The sequence below is a fragment of the Periplaneta americana genome, chromosome 3 (assembly GCF_040183065.1).
Source record: "Periplaneta americana isolate PAMFEO1 chromosome 3, P.americana_PAMFEO1_priV1, whole genome shotgun sequence".
NCBI lineage: Eukaryota > Metazoa > Arthropoda > Insecta > Blattodea > Blattidae > Periplaneta > Periplaneta americana.
This window is the reverse complement of record NC_091119.1, coordinates 32,531,297-32,551,868: the sequence shown is the minus strand read 5'-3', so window position 1 is coordinate 32,551,868 and position 20,572 is coordinate 32,531,297. Positions and strand designations below refer to the sequence as shown.

General features: G+C 34.2%; 1 protein-coding gene across 4 annotated transcripts in view; it reads left to right on the top strand.

The window, feature by feature from the left end:
- emb (exportin-1 emb) overlaps window positions 1–20,572 on the top strand; it is a 76,792-nt gene that overhangs the window by 25,496 nt on the left and 30,724 nt on the right. For all 4 annotated transcript variants that reach the window (XM_069820245.1, XM_069820248.1, XM_069820249.1 and 1 more), the window contains exons 7-13: window positions 2,429–2,548; window positions 2,637–2,765; window positions 5,036–5,191; window positions 10,294–10,488; window positions 12,716–12,958; window positions 14,893–15,127; window positions 17,123–17,286. In XM_069820245.1, the coding sequence (XP_069676346.1) occupies window positions 2,429–2,548; window positions 2,637–2,765; window positions 5,036–5,191; window positions 10,294–10,488; window positions 12,716–12,958; window positions 14,893–15,127; window positions 17,123–17,286 (1,242 nt within the window). The remainder of the gene's footprint in view (window positions 1–2,428; window positions 2,549–2,636; window positions 2,766–5,035; window positions 5,192–10,293; window positions 10,489–12,715; window positions 12,959–14,892; window positions 15,128–17,122; window positions 17,287–20,572) is intronic.

The window sequence follows — 20,572 nt, the reverse complement described above, 5'->3', positions numbered from 1 at the left end:
CACGAAATGCTTGTTGAATGGATGACGCAATTTAATAATTGATCTTAACGATTTCTGTGCTGTGTGGAATGGTGTAACTTTCCATGATCATTTGTCAACAACTGTAACCATGGGAAAAATATGACTGCTATAGCTTCATACACACGGCTGCTGTTATGTGTTAAAAGTAGGACACCCCTATTGGAAGACCTTTTATATGTGCATTGGCAGTATTGTGTTTTTTGCACACTAGATCTCAATTTTTTGTCCAATTTATTTTATTCTGTAAGTTCAGTCTCTCTATGAAATGAATTATAAATAATTCAGTGTCAGAATTAAGTAGGTTCTTGCACTTCTGAGACTAGGCTTTTTATTTCACTATGGTACCTTTGGTCAGTCTTGGTGATCTAGTGGTTAAGGTACTTGGGATCTGTAATGTTATGCAGGTTACCCCTGCCAAGAGCAATGGATTTTTAACACAATAAATTCATGGCATGCGAATACATCTTTTTTAATAAATAAAAGCAAAATTCTATGTCCTGGTTGTTATTACTCTCAGTAATAAATGTCATGACAATGATTGTGGAGGCATCTGGTAAAAAAACATCAATCAGTATGCTGTTTTGAATGTCTTTGGCCCAATTGTATAAACTCCCTGACTAAAGATCAACTTTGATCGAAGATCGAAAAGTGAACCGAGTTCAGATACTTCTTCTATTGTATAAAACTTTTCTGCGATCAAATTACCTTGGTTCAAATGCAATCTAAGTTCACGTGAAAAGGATTTGGCAACATCGCATAAACAGGTGAAATACGTGATGCGCGGACCATGTTATAGACATTTGTTCAGTGTTACCAGTCTAGTGACTTTAACTATTTTTCAACAACAATTCCTTTTAACTTTTATATTGCTTAAATAGGGATTTAGTTACCTTTTTAGCACCCCATAGTGACAAAATTTAATCTTTCTTTGTTGATAATGAGAAATCTAGCGACTTTACAACTACTTTTTGGCGACTTTCCGTATTACACTCTGTTGGAGACACTGGTTTTTTTTGTGCAATGTAAATAATGGCGGACAATAAGAAGAAGGTTGACTGTTCTCCAAGTTGTTATGTTATGGTGTTTGATACTGCTAAACATAATAAAGCTTTATAAAACGACAATTTTCGTTTAGTAATAGAGTTAATTGAACATTTATATCCATTAATAATTAATGATTGTTATAAACATAATATAGCCTAATTATAGGTTATGTTATTTGGTACTGCTGAACACGATAGGGCCTTATAAAATATAAGAATGTTTGTGTATTAAGGCAAGAAATTGAAAGAAATATATATATATAAATGTACCTAACATAGCTATTAATATTAATAATAATGGATATTTTATTTGCGACAATCTGTCACTCGTATATTTCAAACAGAAAAGAAATAACTGAACTTGGATCATCTAACTTAATCGGAGAAATTTCTTCAGTCAAAGTTGACTTTAGTTTGAGACAAATTAATCTCAGATTAGACTTTATACAACACAAAATTCCAAGTTCAGCAGAAACAAGGATCAATTTAACCTCTGATCTAAGATTAAATGGTTTATACAATCAGACCTTACTAGTGCACAGTCTTCTTTGTACAGTAAAACTTCATTTATACGTTTTTATGGGGTTCTGAAGAAAAAAAAAACTTATAAATGAGAAAAACATATAACTGAAATGGTAGTTAATTACGTCTGAAATAGCAGTAATAATTAATAACATGTGAGTATTTTACAGAAAAAAGTTGGTTACAAACACACTTCCTCTTTTTTTTCCACTCATTGGAATTCAAAAACCAATCAGCAACTTTCTCGTTATGTTAGGTAGAGTCTGTCAAAAATTTTTAGTTTGGAGTGGTGTTAAGATAGTTGTATTCGGTGCTGTCACAGCTTTGGACCTGGATTTTCATTGTTTAAAATGTTTCATTTCTTCTGCACATACTTCTCTCCCATCTTTGAATTGATACTCCCACTGGCACATAACTGATTTACTGAAGCTAGCATGTGTGGGGACAAGAATGGGCAGCTTCGAATTTCCAGGAATTTCAAAGCCGGCTACTTTTTAACATTCATTCATTCATAGTGTTCTGCTATTAACTGGCAACCTTTATAATTGTACACCATTACATATAAATACAGCCATTTTATACCTTTAAAGCCAGCTAATGTAATGACTGTACATTAGAATAAGATGCAAATGTAAATGTGAAAAATTAGAAGCTGTATTGCTGGAAGTTTTTTTAGTTTTCACCTTTCCCACTACCATCATACCATCTTATGTGTCAGGTATTTTTTATTGGAAAAGGGACATTAGCAAAGAATTATTATGTTGCAATTGGTGGACTACTTATTTTTGTTTTGACATTGATGTAATAAGAATATGTCTTGCTTATTAATCTGTATTTTCCAGGATAATTCACAAAATGCTCCTTTGGTTGGCTCGACATTGGAAACACTTCTGAGGTTTTTAAATTGGATTCCTTTGGGTTATATATTTGAAACGAAGCTTATCAATACGTTAATATTTAAGGTAAGATACTGTCATGCAGAATTTTAAGAAATTTGAATACTTGTTATTTAAAGTGAATATTGCTTATGTGTTTGTCTCTCGTTTTCAGTTCCTTAATGTTCCGATGTTCCGGAATGTGACATTAAAATGTTTAACAGAAATTGCTGGTGTAACTGTGACCAACTACGATGACATGTTTATAGTTCTCTTCACCCACACTATGGCTCAGTTGGAACAGGTACGCATTTTATCGTTTCATAATCTTTTATCTAGATAATGTGATGTGTTATTTATGAAATACATATAGGATGGTCAGAGAAGGGCATTATCAGTGTGTTAAAGAATGTATCAGAATGTTGTTGTTTTCTAATGCCTGGCGCTTGACAATAAAGTCATTTGACCTCTTGCACTCCAATATTTTTCAAAGATATTATCATGGCCAGCCACTGAGGCACAGATTTTGAGGTGTTCTTGGTTTGAGTTGCACAATGGGCAGTCAGGGGACTGATATATTTCAATTATATGCAGGTGTTTGGCCAAACAGTCATGGCCTGTTGCCAATCTAAATGCAGCTATTTACGATTTTCGTGATAAATCGGGAATTAACTGTGAATTATGACGCAGAGAGTTCTATTTTTTGCCTTGAGATTGTGTTATCAATGTATCAGGGGACTGATATATTCCAATTCTATGCAGGTGTTTGGCCAAACAGTCATGGCCTGTTGCCAACCTAAATGCAACTATAGACGATTTTCGTGGTAAATCGGGAATTAACTGTGGATTATGACGCAGAGAGTTCCATTTTTTACCTTGAGATTGTGTTATCAATGTAGATAGGTTATAAACCAGTATTCTAAATTGGAATTTTTCTCCTGGACCTTATGGAACAAAGAAAGATTTCATTGTAAACTAGTAATTTAAATGTTTAATCTTATTTTTCTGGACGCAAGAGGCATTATTTATTCGCTAACACATCTTCATTCCCCATGAGGGAACACCTGGAGTCATGCAGTATTCCTGTTTAGGCTCTTGTCACTGAGTTGGTAGAATCTTATCTGTGTGAGAAGTGCCTCAATGGAATGAATTATTTATTTCCGGAAATGGAGAGAATCTTACCTGAATTTTGTTACGTCATTCCTGAATCTAGAATTGTTATTGGACAAGATGACACTTCGCTTCCACACATGTGATTTCACCCACACAGTATGACTCACAACCTTATATTTTACTAGCCGTACCCGTGCGCTCCGCTGCACCTGTTAGAAATAAATATAAAGTAATTACATAATTAAAATAGGACATTTGATCCAGGGAACATTCGTGTTTGATAGAAGGATAAATCGTTTAATATGTTACTTAATTTAAATTGTATTTAAATAATTAAAATGCAGTCATTTTGGTCCAGAGAGCAATCATTTGGTTCAATGACAATTCCTTTAACATGTTTCTTAATTGTTATTACATGCAACCATAGTTTAATGAAGATTGACATATCATTTAGTTTTAATGTGTATACTTTATATTACTTGCTATATGTTTCAGAAGTTACTGTAATAACATTGTAGAATTATGTCCATCTAGAGAAACTACACCTTCCAATGGTGAAATAATAATTAAACAATTAATTAGCTTCCAATATTACTTCATACAAACACAGAAACATTCTCTTAGGCTATGTTTAATAGCTTTCGATTATTGTTGTCCAAGGCCCCTTATAGACGAAGTCATTTGTTTTTATTTCAGTACAGCACCTTAGATGGCGTTGTTATTGTAATTTTAAAACTTATTTATCTCATTAAATATGAGCCCTATCAAAATTTTGTATAGAATAAAACTTATCGGAAATTATTTTAAAGAAACTTTTGTTAAGTAATATTTTTCATGAAAATTAATAATAAGGGAGATATTTCGATTTATTTAATTCAAGCCCCCTTATAACCCCCCTTTTAAATAAAGATTTTGAATGCCATATAGCCTAAAATCTAAGTTACAACGAACTTAATTTATATTCCAATTTTCATTAAAATCGGTTCAGCCATTATCGCGTGAAAAGGTAACAAACATCCAGACAGACAGACATACAAACAAAAATTTCAAAAAAGCGATTTTCGGTTTCAGGATGGTTAATTATACATGTTAACACCAATTATTTTTGGAAAATCGAAAATTACCAGAAAAATTTGGGCTACAGATTTATTATTAGTATAGATAACAGACAAGATACGTTTTGCTATGCTGTCATCAAGATCATGTTGTCAATTTGTCACTACCAGACAACATTTTGGCAGAGAAATGCTAGTAAATTGTTTAATTCTACCCCCTCACTGCTATACTCACTACCGCTTTTGTCTGCATTGTCCTCTTGCTCTTCTTTTTAGTCAGTTCAATAATGAAATCAATAGTGATCTGGTACTGTAACTGGCATTCTTGATCATTTGTGGGGTTAAAACTTTTATAAGTCACACTGTTATAGTTACAACACATTAGAAGAGTTTGTTTCTATTCCAGATGCTTCCCCTGAACACCAACATCCGAGAAGCGTATGCACGTGGGCAGGACCAGGAACAGAATTTCATTCAAAACCTTGCCATGTTTTTGTGCACGTACTTGAAAGAGCATGGTACTTTGGTGGAAAAGAAACAGCTTAATGAGGTTTTAATGAAGGTAAGGAAGCTTTAGGTTATAATATTGTATTTTACCATTTTTGTACAAAGTGTGTGCTGTTCAAGTGTTCATAATGTTTGTGTGAAATGCTTCTAAGAAAATTCATTTTTAAGATCTTTGCTTGATTAAAATAGATTTAAAGTATTTAGAATTTGTTACTTACATTCGTCTTATTTATTATACAAGTTCTACTTGGTAATTTAATGTCTGGTAATTTTAAGATTCAAGACTTACTTACTTACTGGCTTTTAAGGAACCCATAGGTTCATTGCCGCCCTCACATAAGCCCACCATTGGTCCCTATCCTGAGCAAGATTAATCCAGTCTCTATCATCATATCCTACCTCCCTCAGATCCATTTTAATATTATCTTCCCATCTATGTCTCGGCCTCCCCAAAGGTCTTTTTCCCTCCGGCCTCCCAACTAACACTCTATATGCATTTCTGGATTCGCCCATACGTGCTACATGTCCTGCCCATCTCAAACGTCTGGATTTTATGTTCCTAATTATGTCAGGTGAAGTATACAATGCGTGCAGCTCTGCGTTGTGTAACTTTCTCCATTCTCCTGTAACTTCATCCCTCTTAGCCCCAAATATTTTCCTAAGAACCTTATTCTCAAGCACCCTTAATCTCTGTTCCTCTCTCAAAGTGAGAGTCCAAGTTTCACAACCATACAGAACAACCGGTAATATAACTGTTTTATAAATTCTAACTTTCAGACTTTTTGACAGAAGACTAGATGACAAAAGCTTCTCAACCGAATAATAACAGTCATTTCCCATATTTATTCTGTGTTTAATTTCCTCCCGAGTGTCATTTAGATTTGTTACTGTTGCTCCAAGATATTTGAATTTTTCCACCTCTTCGAAGGATAAATCTCCAATTTTTATAGTTCCATTTCGTACAATATTCTGGTCACGAGACATAATCATATACTTAGTCTTTTTGGGATTTACTTCCAACCCTATCACTCTACTTGCTTCAACAAGAATTTCCGCGTTTTCCCTAATTGTTTGTGGATTTTCTCCTAACATATTCACGTCATCTGCGTAGACAAGAAGCTGATGTAACCCGTTCAATTCCAAATCCTCTGTGTTATCCTGAACTTTCCTAATGGCATATTCTAGAGCGAAGTTAAAAAGTAAAGGTGATAGTGCATCTCCCTGCTTTAGCCCGCAGTGAATTGGAAAAGCATCAGATAGAAACTGGCCTATACGGACTCTGCTGTAAGTTTCACTAAGACACATTTTAATTAATCGAACTAGTTTCTTGGGAATACCAAATTCAATAAGAATATTATATAAAACTTCTCTCTTAACCGAGTCATACTAGATTCAAGACTACATAAATTTATTTGAAACAAAACTATATTGGATTTATTAAATTTGCAAACATTGTATTACTTACTACATAAAGTGGTTATTTTTGTTCTTGTGTAAGCCAACTGATGCCATGGTTTCTTCCGAACTCTCTTGAAACTTCTTTAAGTAGAGATAGTTTGAACAAAATGTAACACTGGAGGCTGTCTCCTCTATCTGCAACCTGAGGACGTGCCGTGCCGTATTAACACTATTCCCCTTTACTCTTAACTAGATTTCGAAACATTAATCTTATTTACCTATGCTCTCACACCAATCCTTACATATCTCATTTACTAAACTACATCCGGCCAGTCTCCGGCTCTGACATTTCGCTTGGAAAGAGAAGAGAGAACGCGAGAGAAAGATAGTGACCAGCATTGCCAACCTGTGGCGTTTTGAAGTTGTGAAAAGAACCTCGAAATTCCACTGTGAATGCAACTATTCTGCTAAATTTTAACCTTAAAACACTCTGGTTCGGTTTAAAGTAATGTTTTTAATTCTATTGTAATTTGCTGTTACAAGACTTGAGTTCTGATATGCGAAGATTATTTTAACCGCAGTTTGCAATGCTGGGAGAGAGGCAGACACTAGAGGTTAAAGTTGTCTGCTAGAACCAACCAGCTATGAGCGTCTAATGTATTTAGTGCGATGTTGCCACTTCTTTTTTATGCGAAGCACGTGGCGAACGAGTCGTTAGTTCTTTGTGTTATAGTACAGGCTAAGTAGTTGTTGTTTTGTGCTTGAGCGATTTACGGTGCCTGTAAACCTTATTATTGATATAGTAATATGGCCAGTGGTCGTCAGAATCAAAGAAAGAAAAAATCGGCTCTTTTAAGGGCTAAAGTCATGATACAGATTGCGTGAATATTTTGAGAAGGAGCGAGACAATGGAGAACCTCTTCTTCCTGTTACAAAAGTGGTAGATAGAGTTTTTGACGCTTTGAAGGTGGGAAAAATAACAGTTAAAAGTGTGGCGTCTTTCCACTTGAGTATTAATAGATTCTAAGGAAAGTAGAGTCTATTTCATTTGATACACTTTCATTATAAAGATATTCCCATAGTCTGTTGTAATATACTGTAGGCCTGTGTATAATTTACATACGTGTTCGCATTAGTTTTTATTCTGTTATAATTATTTAGCTGTGTACATTAATGAAAGATGCGATCTACGTTTGTGTAAAACTGTAAAATGATTTACATACACGTTCGCATTAGCTTTTTTTTTTTTTTTTGTGATCTACGCCTGCTATGTAGATTAATGAAGGATGTGATCTAAGTTATATGTAAAATGATTTATAGGCAAGCCTACGCGTTCGAATTAGTTTTTATTCTGCGCCACAAAATCGGCCGGCGAGGGCGTGACAGTTTTCAGTCTGTCTATACGTATCGGCAGTACTGTCTCCCTTGGTCACGAGAAACGTCAGGGCCGGAGAACGACCGGCTGTACTGAAGTATATCCATTTTTTCCTTCATTTCATCTGTTAACACTTTCCATGACTCTGGATCGTTTCTTTCCACACTGTTCACTTCTACCATAGTTTTATCTTTATTGCTATTGTTATTCACTACTTCCTTGTTACTGATTTTTACATCATTTCATCTGCTACTGTACTTCCTTTAATCACTTTTAGTTGCCAAATCTTGTTTTGCATTCATCACACTCTTTTTTTCCCTCCGTGATGTATTCCAACTCATTTATCCTCTCCTTTACTACACGAATATCTTTTCTAGAACAAATGTTCCTTATGTCGTTCTTGTTCCTGTTTCCATCTTATATTCTGAAACAACCCACGCTTCTGTGATTAAGTTGATCACTTTTTCTCACAATCTTTAATTGGCTTTATTTTTTTCCCCCTCTTCATAGGGGAGACTGGGAGTTCTGCACACTTTTCTGATAGCGAGTATGTGTCAGGAAATAGTATTATTCGAAGTATCTGTAAGGCCGGGTGCACACAGAATCAGACGAGGCGCGACGCGACGCGATATTTTGTCTCATGGTACTTGTCTCCCAGTGATTTATTATTATGTAGTGCACACAGAATCAGACGCGGCACGACGGTCGCAAGGAGACATGAAGAGACAACATCAAATGACTGCTTGAAGTTAGTTGCGAGGAGACTGTCTGATAGCTGCACTGTACTGCGCATGCGTTGGTAGTTGCTATGATTTCACGCTTTCACTATCTACAAATGCTATAATGTTGTGTAGTGCACGTTATTCATAATGGAATTCGATATGGATAAATTAGTTGTTTTAGTACAGGAAATATACATTCTATAAAATCTTTGAAACAATATCACGACAATAATGTGGTTTCTAAAAATATGTGGGAAATTGCAAATGAGATGGTAACACCAGGTGAATAATAATATTGATAATAATTTGTAGCAGACCTACTTCTCTGCTCTATACTATCACACATTATTGATTTAATATACTATTTTTGTTTATTGTGAGTCGTGAAGTACAGTAGAACCTCTATTATCCGTGGTAATGAAGGGGGTGGAGTGAACGGTTAATCGAAAAAATCGGATAATCCGTACCATATAAAGTTTTCATAAATTAAGTGCATAGATTAATACAGTTTCGTAATTTCTTCCGTGGTCTTCTGTTTTAACATTCTAGATAACAGATCAGACGTTCACTAATTTAAGTCTGATTTTCAACGACAAAATTCCTTATGACGACTGTCTGTGAAAAGATAGGAATAGTAGGCCTACAAGTCTCATGTTGTAGATTTACATACTTTATACACTTTATATATATTTTTTTCATTAAATCGTGCACAGTTGTAATTCCTGTTTCACGTTCTCATGCGAGATGAACCACAGTTTCTCTTTTTCCAAACCATTCAATTACTTGTACTTTTTTCGTAGCACAACACGTTTTCTTTTGACACCTGTAGAAAACATTTTGCATAGAAGTTAGACAGTACGGCCCCTTTAAGAGTAGACCATACTGTATAAGGGTAAAGATTTGTAAAGAAAACACTCTGTAGAAAAAATTCGTACTAATATAATGTGCATACAGTACTTCATATTTTTTCTACATCAAAAAAAAAAAAAAGAGCGAGAGAGAAAGTCAGTCGGATAATCCATCAATCAGTTAATAGGGTGACGGATAATCGAGGTTCTGCTGTAGTCATAAACATACAAAATGACGTTTGTGCACTACATTAGTACTATTTAATTTCAATCCTATAGATTTTTATCCATATTAGGCATCCTTAGGAAATAATAACCCAATACAATAGAATTTCTCATATAGACAGTCCTCTTTCATTGACGCCATTTTCTAGCCTAGGCCAGTTTTTCAAATCCACACAGCTAGCAAATCTGTTGTCGCGAGCAGACCGTGTTAAGCTGTCGTGAGGCATTGTAAAGCAAAATGTCGTGTCTCCCCGTGTCTGATTCTGTGTGCACCTGGCCTAAGGGAGTGTTTAGCTCTTAGCAGTAGCCCTATAACTTACACAGTATTGTATAGTGGATTGTTCTCAGCATCTCAACTTTGTATACTTAAGATATAGCCTCTTTGCTGTCAATGTGGAAAAATGAACTTGCAAAAAAATCTGTCAGTTGATTAAATGCATGATTGGATAATCGAGGTTCTGTTGTATTTCAGGGTATACACAGTGTTATTTATGAAACTTAGTTTTGCATTGGATTGATTAGCATGCTGTGGTTATGATGGGTTTCACAAGATCGGATTTTTTCTAATTTTTGTTTGTAATTTTTATAGGCTCTTCATTACTTAGTCTTGATCTCTGAAGTTGATGAAGTGGAGATATTCAAGATATGTCTCGAATATTGGAATGGGTTGAGTGCTGATCTCTACAGGGAGAGTCCTTTTACTGCTCCTTCACCTCTCTTCCTGGCAAAAACTAACTCGGCCATTCCACCTCGTAGAATGTTCTACAGTGAAGTACTCACAAAGGTAAGTTTCTTTTAATTACAGACAAATCAAAGATATCTTGCGAATTATGTGAATGATGGTTTTTAGATATATATTCTGAACATAGGAGTGTTGTGCTATGATACAATGAAAGCCGAAAATAATATTTCTCATAGTTTGCAAAATAGAAAATTGACAGTACACCTTTGAAAGTGAAACATTTAATTATCACTTTTGTAGATCTTGTTTTAAATTTGAGTAGAACATCATCATCATCATCATCATCATCATCATCATCATCATCATCATGATGTCAAGTACTATAGTCCTGTCACTCTAATTTCCGGCAGCCAATCGCGTTGCAGGTTGGCTACATTTAAACGTGTGCGTCTTGTGATTCGCTGATGAAGACGTTATTCATTTCTTAAGGCTCGATAAATACTTCATATAATTGCCCGCCATTTTGGCTCTTTCGTTGGCGTTCGCAGAAAGCACATGAAGACGTTATTTGCCGCTCAATTATTTGCTGAATTACAGTGCGTTTGATTTATTATCATAGGAGCTACGACATGATAATGTTTAACGGTGTGGCAAATAGATTCCTCGTCTGGTAGCTCGGCAACGAAAGAACAAAAATGGCGAACGATACTACCTACCTAGACTTTATAGAGCCTTCACTTCCTAAGACGTAAGCAAAGAGGAGGAGTCACGCCGGGAATAACAGCGTCGCGACTATAGTCCCAAAAGAACTGTTATGGCCTGAAAAAGCGATTTTCTTGCCATCTTTTCATAGGTCGACCAAGTGGCCATTTCTCATTTGGACGATACTTCATTATTGCCTTAGGGATCCTGGATGAAACCATTCTTGAGACGTGTTCCTTCCAGTTTAACTTGATATCTGGAGATATAGTCCAGTATTGATGACACATTAAGGCCTAATTGTATAAAACTCCCTGACTAAAGATCAACTTTGATCGAAGATCGAAAAGTGAACCGAGTTCAGACACTTCTTCTATTGTATAAAACTTTTCTGCGATCAAATTACCTTGGTTCAAATGCAATCTAAGTTCACGTGAAAAGGATTTTGCAACATCGCATAAACAGGTGAAATACGTGATGCGTGGACAGGTTTGTTCAGTGTTGCCAATCTAGCGACTTTAACTCTTTTTCAACAACAATTTCTTTTAACTTTTATATTGCTTAAATAAGGATTTAGTGACCTTTTTAGCACCCCATAGTGACAAAATTTAATCTTTCTTTGTTGATAATGAGAAATCTAGCGACTTTACAACTACTTTTTGGCGACTTTCTGTACACTCTGTTGGAGACACTGGTTTTTTGTGCAATGTAAATAATGACGGACAATACGAAGAAGGTTGACTGTTCTCCGAGTTGTTATCATGTTATGGTGTTTGATACTGCTAAACATAATAAAGCTTTATAAAACGACAATTTTCGTTTAGTAATACAGATAATTGAAAATTTATGAATGTACCTATCATATCCATTAATAATTAATGGTTGTTATAAACATAATATAATTATAGGTTATGTTATTTGATACTGCTGAACACGATAGAGCCTTATAAAATATAAGATTGTGTATTAAGGCAAGAAATTGAAAGAAATATATATAAATGTACCTATCATATCTATTAATATTATTAATAATGGATATTTTATTTGCACAATCTGTCACTCGTATATTTCAAACAGAAAAGAAATAACTGAACTTGGATCATCTAACTTAATCGGAGAAATTTCTTCAGTCAAAGTTGACTTTAGTTTGAGACAAATTAATCTCAGATTAGACTTTATACAACACAAAATTCCAAGTTCAGCTGAAACAAGGATCAATTTAATCTCTGATCTAAGATTAAATGGTTTATACAATCGGGCCTAAGTTCTTGAAGGATATCTTCATTTTTCTTTTGATCTCATTTAGTGTAGCCAGCTGTTCGGTGCATGAATCTCATCTCACAAGCTGTTAGTATGCTTTCATCTTTTGTCCTTATAGTCCACGCTTCACTCCCGTAACATAAGACTGGTCGAGCTATTACATGTTTTTCAAATTCTGTATTGGTGTAAGTAAGGAAAAAAAGTGTTTCATTTTCTAGTACTGAACGTCATTAATTGATATTAAAATTTTTATTTAAAAAAGATATCAGAAAATGCTTTTCCATTGTATTTCTCAGTACAAGGAAACTTTCATTATAACTGTGTGGAAATTTTGTGACTTATAATTTTGTTTGTCCTGTAATCATTTCAGGTGCGGTACATCATGATCAGTCGAATGGCAAAACCAGAAGAAGTATTAGTTGTAGAAAATGAGAATGGGGAAGTGGTGAGAGAGTTCATGAAAGATACAGATTCAATAAATTTGTATAAGAATATGAGGGAGACGTTGGTGTACCTCACCCATTTAGATTATGCGGACACAGAGCGAGTCATGACTGAAAAACTTCAAAACCAAGTCAATGGGACAGAATGGTCGTGGAAAAACCTGAACACAGTAAGAACACGTTTCTTTTACTCTAGTGCAATGTGTATCTCCCATATTTTATTTCTATACCATATTATTTTACTCTTTGCTTCTCATTACAGACTTATATTTCTTTCTTTCTTTTTTTTCTGATTTATTTAGTGTGTTTAGAATGCCTTGGCCATTTCCTGTATCCAAATTATACTTTATTGATTTTCTACAATTTTTATTATATTTGTAGTTATCTTCCAGTCACTTCACATGTTTTTTGTTATTTCTTTTGTTATTTGTCTATTCCTCTTCTTTCTTTCTTTCTTTTTCTTTCCTTCCTTCTTTTCTTTTCTATTCCTTTATTTTCTTTTCCTTTCTTTTCTTTGCTTTCTTTCCTTTTCTTTTCTTTTCTATTCTTTTCTTTCTTTCTTTCTTCCTTCCTTGCTTTCTTCCTTTCTTTCTCCCTTCTCTCTTCCTTTCTTTCTTCCTTTCTTCCTTCCTTGCTTTCTTCCTTGCTTTCTTTCTTCCTTGCTTTCTTTCTTCCTTCCTTGCTTTCTTCCTTCCTTCCTTCCTTTCTTTCTTCCTTTCTTTCTTTCTTTCTTTCTGGTAGAGTCTGTTCAAACATTTCTTTTGTATAATTTTCATATTTTGTTTGTATTTTATGAAATGCACGAGATTTTGAGGAGAGAGAACATTGTTCCTGATTTTGTCAATCATAGGCATTCTCACTGATTGTCACGAAAAGCATTGTTTTCAAACGTAATAAAAGATCCCTTGTTCATGACTGAATAATGATAAAACCAAAATTCTGTATTTAGTCGTTTTCGTTTAATCTTTTTTAACTCGTGCTGTAATATACTGTACCATGATAATGAATTCATAATTGTGAAGGCTTGTGGTAAAAGAAAATGAAAAAAATATCAGTTAATAGTCTCACTGGTTTATACAGTCTGTTTTAATTATAATTAATTTATATCATTAACTTTTAACAATGGCTGATATATAAACAATTTTGATGAATTTCACAACTTAAGAAGTTCCATTTGCTCTCTTAGATGTAATAAGAATATAAGATACATTTACACAATATAAGGAATTTTTAATATGTGTGTGTACATGTGTTTTTTTATGTGCTGGATATGGTAGTACAATAAAATGTCAATTTGTAAAATCGTCCATGTAAGAAGTCAGCTCCGTTATGTGTACTTTTTGTTACTTTTGTGTCCCCATCATCAGCCAGATAATCAGAAATTTACTATATGTTTATACACTATATGGTATGTGCCATGTTTAAAAGACCGTCTTTATTATATCATCAGTGTTTTGTTTGACATTGGGAGTAGGGCAGACATACAGTGATCTTGCTGTCACAGTTGCTACTTCTTTCTATCTTATATATTACTGGTATCTTATCCTTTGCAAAGCTCATACAAGTCAGATGTGACAGTCATCCATAAGAAGTGGCAGTATCGTTATTGCTTAGAAAACATAATAAACCTAAAGTCAATTATTTGTGTTCCTTGGATATCTTGAAGACGAAATCGGAGGTTGTGATGGTTTCGTTACCTCCCCCCCCTCCCCTTCCCCAATTGTTAACTCTCTAGCATATTTTAATTAATATTAACTTGGCACAATCACATTCACATTCATGCAAGTATCCAGACTGTAGACACCCAGGAAACTTTTCTTCTTCAAGGAAAATTTCCCAAGAGCCAGCCCGGGAATCAAACCCGGCACCTCCAGATCTGAAAGCCAGCATGCTGACCACCAGACCATGGAGGCAGTCATTCGTTATCTGAAGTACGTCCTCTGTTATTAATTGCCGATCATAGGCAAAGGCTTTTTAAACATGGCACAAACTATAAAAATACTATGCATATGGTTTTGTGTACAAGTTTGCAGAAAGTAGTCTTTCTTTTTATTGAATTGCGTAATTCAATTATATTTAGAATAATTGTGTTCAATTTTTATAGCTTTGCTGGGCCATAGGAAGTATATCTGGTGCCATGCATGAAGAAGATGAAAAGAGGTTTCTGGTGACCGTTATTAAAGACTTGTTAGGTCTGTGCGAGCAAAAGAAAGGGAAGGACAACAAGGCTATTATTGCATCCAACATAATGTATGTTGTGGGGCAATATCCCAGGTTCCTTCGGGCCCATTGGAAGTTCCTTAAGACTGTGGTTAACAAGCTGTTCGAGTTCATGCATGGTGAGTATACATTTTATGATGTTTTATAAACGTATGTATTAGTTCGATTAATTAAAATGTGTCTCAGTGATACGTACAGCAGAGTCCGTATAGGTCAGTTTCTGTCAGATGCGTTTCCAATTCACTGTGGGCTAAAGCAAGGAGATGCACTATCACCTTTACTTTTTAACTTCGCTCTAGAGTATGCCATTAGGAAAGTCCAGGATAACAGAGAGGGTTTGGAATTGAACGGGTTACATCAGCTGCTTGTCTATGCGGATGACGTGAATATGTTAGGAGAAAATCCACAAACCATTAGGGAAAATACGGGAATTTTACTTGAAGCAAGTAAAGAAATAGGTTTGGAAGTTAATCCCGAAAAGACTAAGTATATGATTATGTCTCGTGACCAGAATATTGTACGAAATGGAAATATAAAAATTGGAAATTTATCCTTTGAAGAGGTGGAAAAATTCAAATACCTGGGAGCAACAGTAACAAATATAAATATTACTCGGGAGGAAATTAAACACAGAATAAATATGGGAAATGCCTGTTATTATTCGGTTGAGAAGCTTTTATAATCCAGTCTGTTTTCAAAAAATCTGAAATTTAGAATTTATAAAACAGTTCTATTACCAGTTGTTCTATATGGTTGTGAAACTTGGACTCTCACTTTGAGAGAGGAACATAGGTTAAGGGTGTTTGAGAATAAGGTTCTTAGGAAAATATTTGGGGCTAAGGGGGATGAAGTTACAGGAGAATGGAGAAAGTTACACAACACAGAACTGGATGCATTGTATTCTTTACCTGACATAATTAGGAACATTAAATCCAGACGTTTGAGATGGGCATGGCATGTACCACGTATTGGGGAATCCTGAAATGCATATAGAGTGTTAGTTGGAAGGCCGGAGGGAAAAAGACCTATGGGAAGGCCGAGACATAGATGGGAAGATAATATTAAAATGGATTTGAGGGAGGTGGGATATGATGATAGAGACTGGATTAATCTTGCTCAGGATAGGGACCAATGGCGGGCTTATGTGAGGGCGGCAATGAACCTCCGGGTTCCTTAAAAGCCAGTAAGTAAGTATGTATTAGTCATTAGCCAGATGATTTTTTTTACCCAGAAACACAGTTCAGTTCATGGTGTCGCATGTCAACTGCTTTTATTATAAAATATTTTCAATTATGATGCAGTCACGTAATTTAGAATTTTGAGTAATATTGTGCCTTTAAAATAAAATTTAATCATGAATTTTTATGATGATGATGATGATAATAATAATAATAATAATAATAATAATAATAATAATAATAATAATAATAATAATAAAAACCACCTCTGTGGTGTGGGGGTCAGCATGCTGGTCTCTTACGCAGAGGGCCCGGGTTCGATTCCCGCTTTGGTTGAACTTCCTTCTTTCAGGGTTTTCCCTCAACTATAAGGCAAATGCCAGAAAATTCGGGCCACAACATCCCTGAATATCACCGGCCTCATTCATCACTGAAATCATATTCATAACAAATCAGTAATACATATACAGTCGCCATCTAGTTCACAACAATAAACTGGTCTCAACAATAGTACACAGGCCTTTGGATTTCACACAGGCAATATGACCAGAAATGTTAAAGCAAGTATAGGCTAAATAACAGCAAGAGAAAAAAAAAATGTAATAATAATTTTAGTTCTTGAAGCATATCTTCAATTCATTAGTTGTCTAGCTATGTGCATTCTGTTCTCGAATACTCAGAATATTATGTGTGTACGTGTAAAAATCATATTTCACTTTAGACTGTTCTAGTACATGTGCAGTTTCCAGGACAATTTATTCTTGATAATATTTATTGTTTGAAAGAAATTTTGTGAGATAAACCAATACTTACTTGGTATGTTTGAATCTTACATTAATATTTAAGGTATGTTTTGTTGTGTTATGTTATTTTATGTTGTGTTATAACTGAAAACATTTTGCACAGTATTAAGTATTTTTATTTTTTTTATTTTAGAAACTCATGATGGTGTGCAGGACATGGCATGTGATACATTTATAAAAATAGCTTTGAAGTGCCGGAGACACTTTGTGACGGTTCAGGTTGGAGAAGTGATGCCATTCATTGAGGAAATCTTGACAACCATCAGTACAATCATCTGTGATTTGCAAACACAACAGGTGAGTTACATCTAGGAAGTATGTATCAAACATGCCTGAATTTATATTTGACTATTACACTCTTACTACGTCATACTACTTTTGACCAATAAAACGGTACGAAAGGACGTATTTCAACCAATCATGGCTGCTTATCGCACAATTTTATCGCGTCCCTAGCATTTGTTTAATTTTATCGCGTCCCTAGCATTTGTTTCTTTGTTTGCCAACATTTGAAACTGCGCTGGTCTGGACGTCAAAAATATATATAAAATTACAAACCACTCCAGTCGATGCACAGCAGTTTCAAATATGACTCGCATTGGCATTCAAGAACAAGAATTAATAAAAATCACTGATCATACCTATGCATCTTCTGAAATCCGATTTACAAATAAATGAAGAGCACCATTCGGAAATCCTGAATAAGTTGAATACACCAAGTAGGCCTAAATCAACAAGTTCCACTTCTATTATGCACACGTCCAATATAACATCATTTGAACCACCAACCACATTCAAATTTGAAAATTGTACATTCAATAATTATTCCTTTTAAAATTATTCATTCGGAAATTCTGAATAAGTTGAATACACCATGTAGGCCTAAATCAACGAGTTCCACTTCTATTACGCACACGTCCAATATAACATCAATTGAACCACCAACCACATTCAAATTTGAAAATTGTACATTCAATAATTATTCCTTTTAAAATTATTCCTGTTTATTTTTTATGTCATCGTCGTTAATTAAAACTTTTCTAACACTTGTGTATATTAGTTAGGTTATGTTATAGCTTCTGCTCTGAGAGGATAAAAAGAACTTCTGCTATATGATGTTATGGATAGTCACGTATCAGAGATTGTTTAATACTAAGATTTATTGAATAGTAATCATTACAGTGTCTGTATAAAGACACTACTGCCATCTAGCATGCATCTAGCGTAATATTTGTAATGTTGAGATGGTACAATAATACATTTGAAGACAGTTGTATTTTCGTAAGTCAATTAATATTTTATTGTATTGGAGTACTTCGTTACTTCTAATCTTTATACTTTCTTCTAATCGTGTAATAGTCAATTAAATCCCACTCGAGTTTTGATTTTCTCTAGATAAATCTGCTCGTGTTCCACTTGCAGATTTATCGATAAAATCAAAACGTCTAGTGAGATTACTGTTGAAAAATAAATTTGACATGTTTTAGTTGCATAAACAAAAGTGACAAAACATTATTATTTACTCAAGTTGGTTTTGAAGACTTGTTTCTTTTTCCATATATAGAAGTAGGAAGAGATATGTATGTTTGCAGAATCTCTTCAAAGTAATACCACAGTCTAGTATATACAGTCACGAAGCTCAATATGTAGTAAATATGCATCCATACATAGTTGCTTACCACTAGAATTGTTAATATCGCCTCATTACAGACAATGCGAATATATATAGGAAAGAATAATAATGTATTGGTTTTCAAGGTCCGTATTACAGGCTAATTAAGTACCCCGTCCCTTACAAAATATAGACTAATATTAGTTCATATTACATAAGAAATATGAATTTGTTTATTTGGCTGCAGTGCGTTACAATGATGAATGAGAGCATTGACCTCAGGTCATATAGCTATCACTCACTTATCAAAATACAATTTTTGTATATATAGTGAGGGTCACATAAGAACAGTAATATTGCCGTCTTGTCAGTGTTGCCAACTGTTACCAGATATCACACGACCCTTCATACTAAATGACTTATTTACTTACCGTACTTTATGCTGGAAGGTTATTCTAAATAATTCAATAATTTGTAACATTTTTTCGTAGGCAAACTATATGAGAAAGGAATCAACATGTCAAGTATTTTGTCTGGCAATACGAAATTCATTGGTTTGACTAAACAGTTGACTCACGAGACCTAACCTAAAAATGTATTTTGTTTACCACATGAAATTATTATTACTAACTCCGAAAACTTACCTGATTATAGTCTTGAATTATAACCACAACACAACACATAAAATAACTATTATGTATTGATATTAATACTGATATTAATTAATTATTAGTATGTTCAAAGTTCACTAGCTTCCAATAACAAGCTCAGGAATCTAGTACAATTTCAATTTCATGGAACTCCAGTACCGAAAAATATTGTCGATATTTGTCTCAGCTGCCAACATACTAGTTACAAAATCACTACCATTTGTAGTATTTGTCAGTATCGAAATTCGAAACGAAGTTGGCAAAAGAAAATTCAACCTGCAAACTAGAAAATCACCACAATCCACTAGCATATGTAGTAATGGGGGGAAAATGGTTAGGTTTCACCCTTAGGGTATGAAGTAAGCTGATCCGGACTATACATAGGTAGACTTTCTTACATTAATATGCACACATATATTTTAAACTTTATTTTACATGACTTTTAACTAATTTCCTTCATTCGTTTTTCTCTTTTTTTGGCTAAAACAATTTCATTACTAAAATTTAACCATTCCCTTTTCGTAAAACTGCGTTCACTCCAATCTGTCTTGACACGTGTTAATAATATATACTTTATAGTTTTTATTTCACTACATAATATACATCTTTCATTTTCTATATTACCTCTGAAAACCTCTCAGTTTCCACTCTCCCTACCTAATCCATGCAAAACTAATTCTAGTATTTCTATTACATATCATTATATATTGTTTTTGATTCCATACAGTTTTAATTTTCCTGTAATTTTGCGGTGAAGTTTTGTCATTCACATAACTAAACATTTGTTGGTTTTCTATATTGTTACACCTTTGTCTTATATTATTCAAAACATTATTCATGATTTTGTCTCCACAGTTGTCCTAGACCAATCTTGTCAAGTACAGAAATATGAATTGAAAAAGTGTAATTAATTATAAAATATCGAAAATTTTGAGTTATCTTTTAACAAGACTCCCATCTTCACCTTGCAAAGGCTGTCATGACCTCACTAGAATTCATCCAGATTGTGAATGATTGCAGCAAAGTAAACTTTGTTTTATATATTACAAAACTCGTATTAAACAGTCACCAAGATATTTTAAAAAGTTGTTGTTTCTAATGCCAGACATTTGACAATAAAGTCATTTGACCTCTTGCACTCCAATATTTTTCAAAGATATTGTCATGGTCACCACTGAAGCACAGATTTTGAGGTTTTCCGAATCCATTTCTTGATTTGAGTTGCACAATGGGCAGGTAGGGTACTGATATATCGATCGTCCAGTTCAACAGTGCGACAACTCAAAAATTGCCATTTTTTAGTTATTTATACTACTGAAAG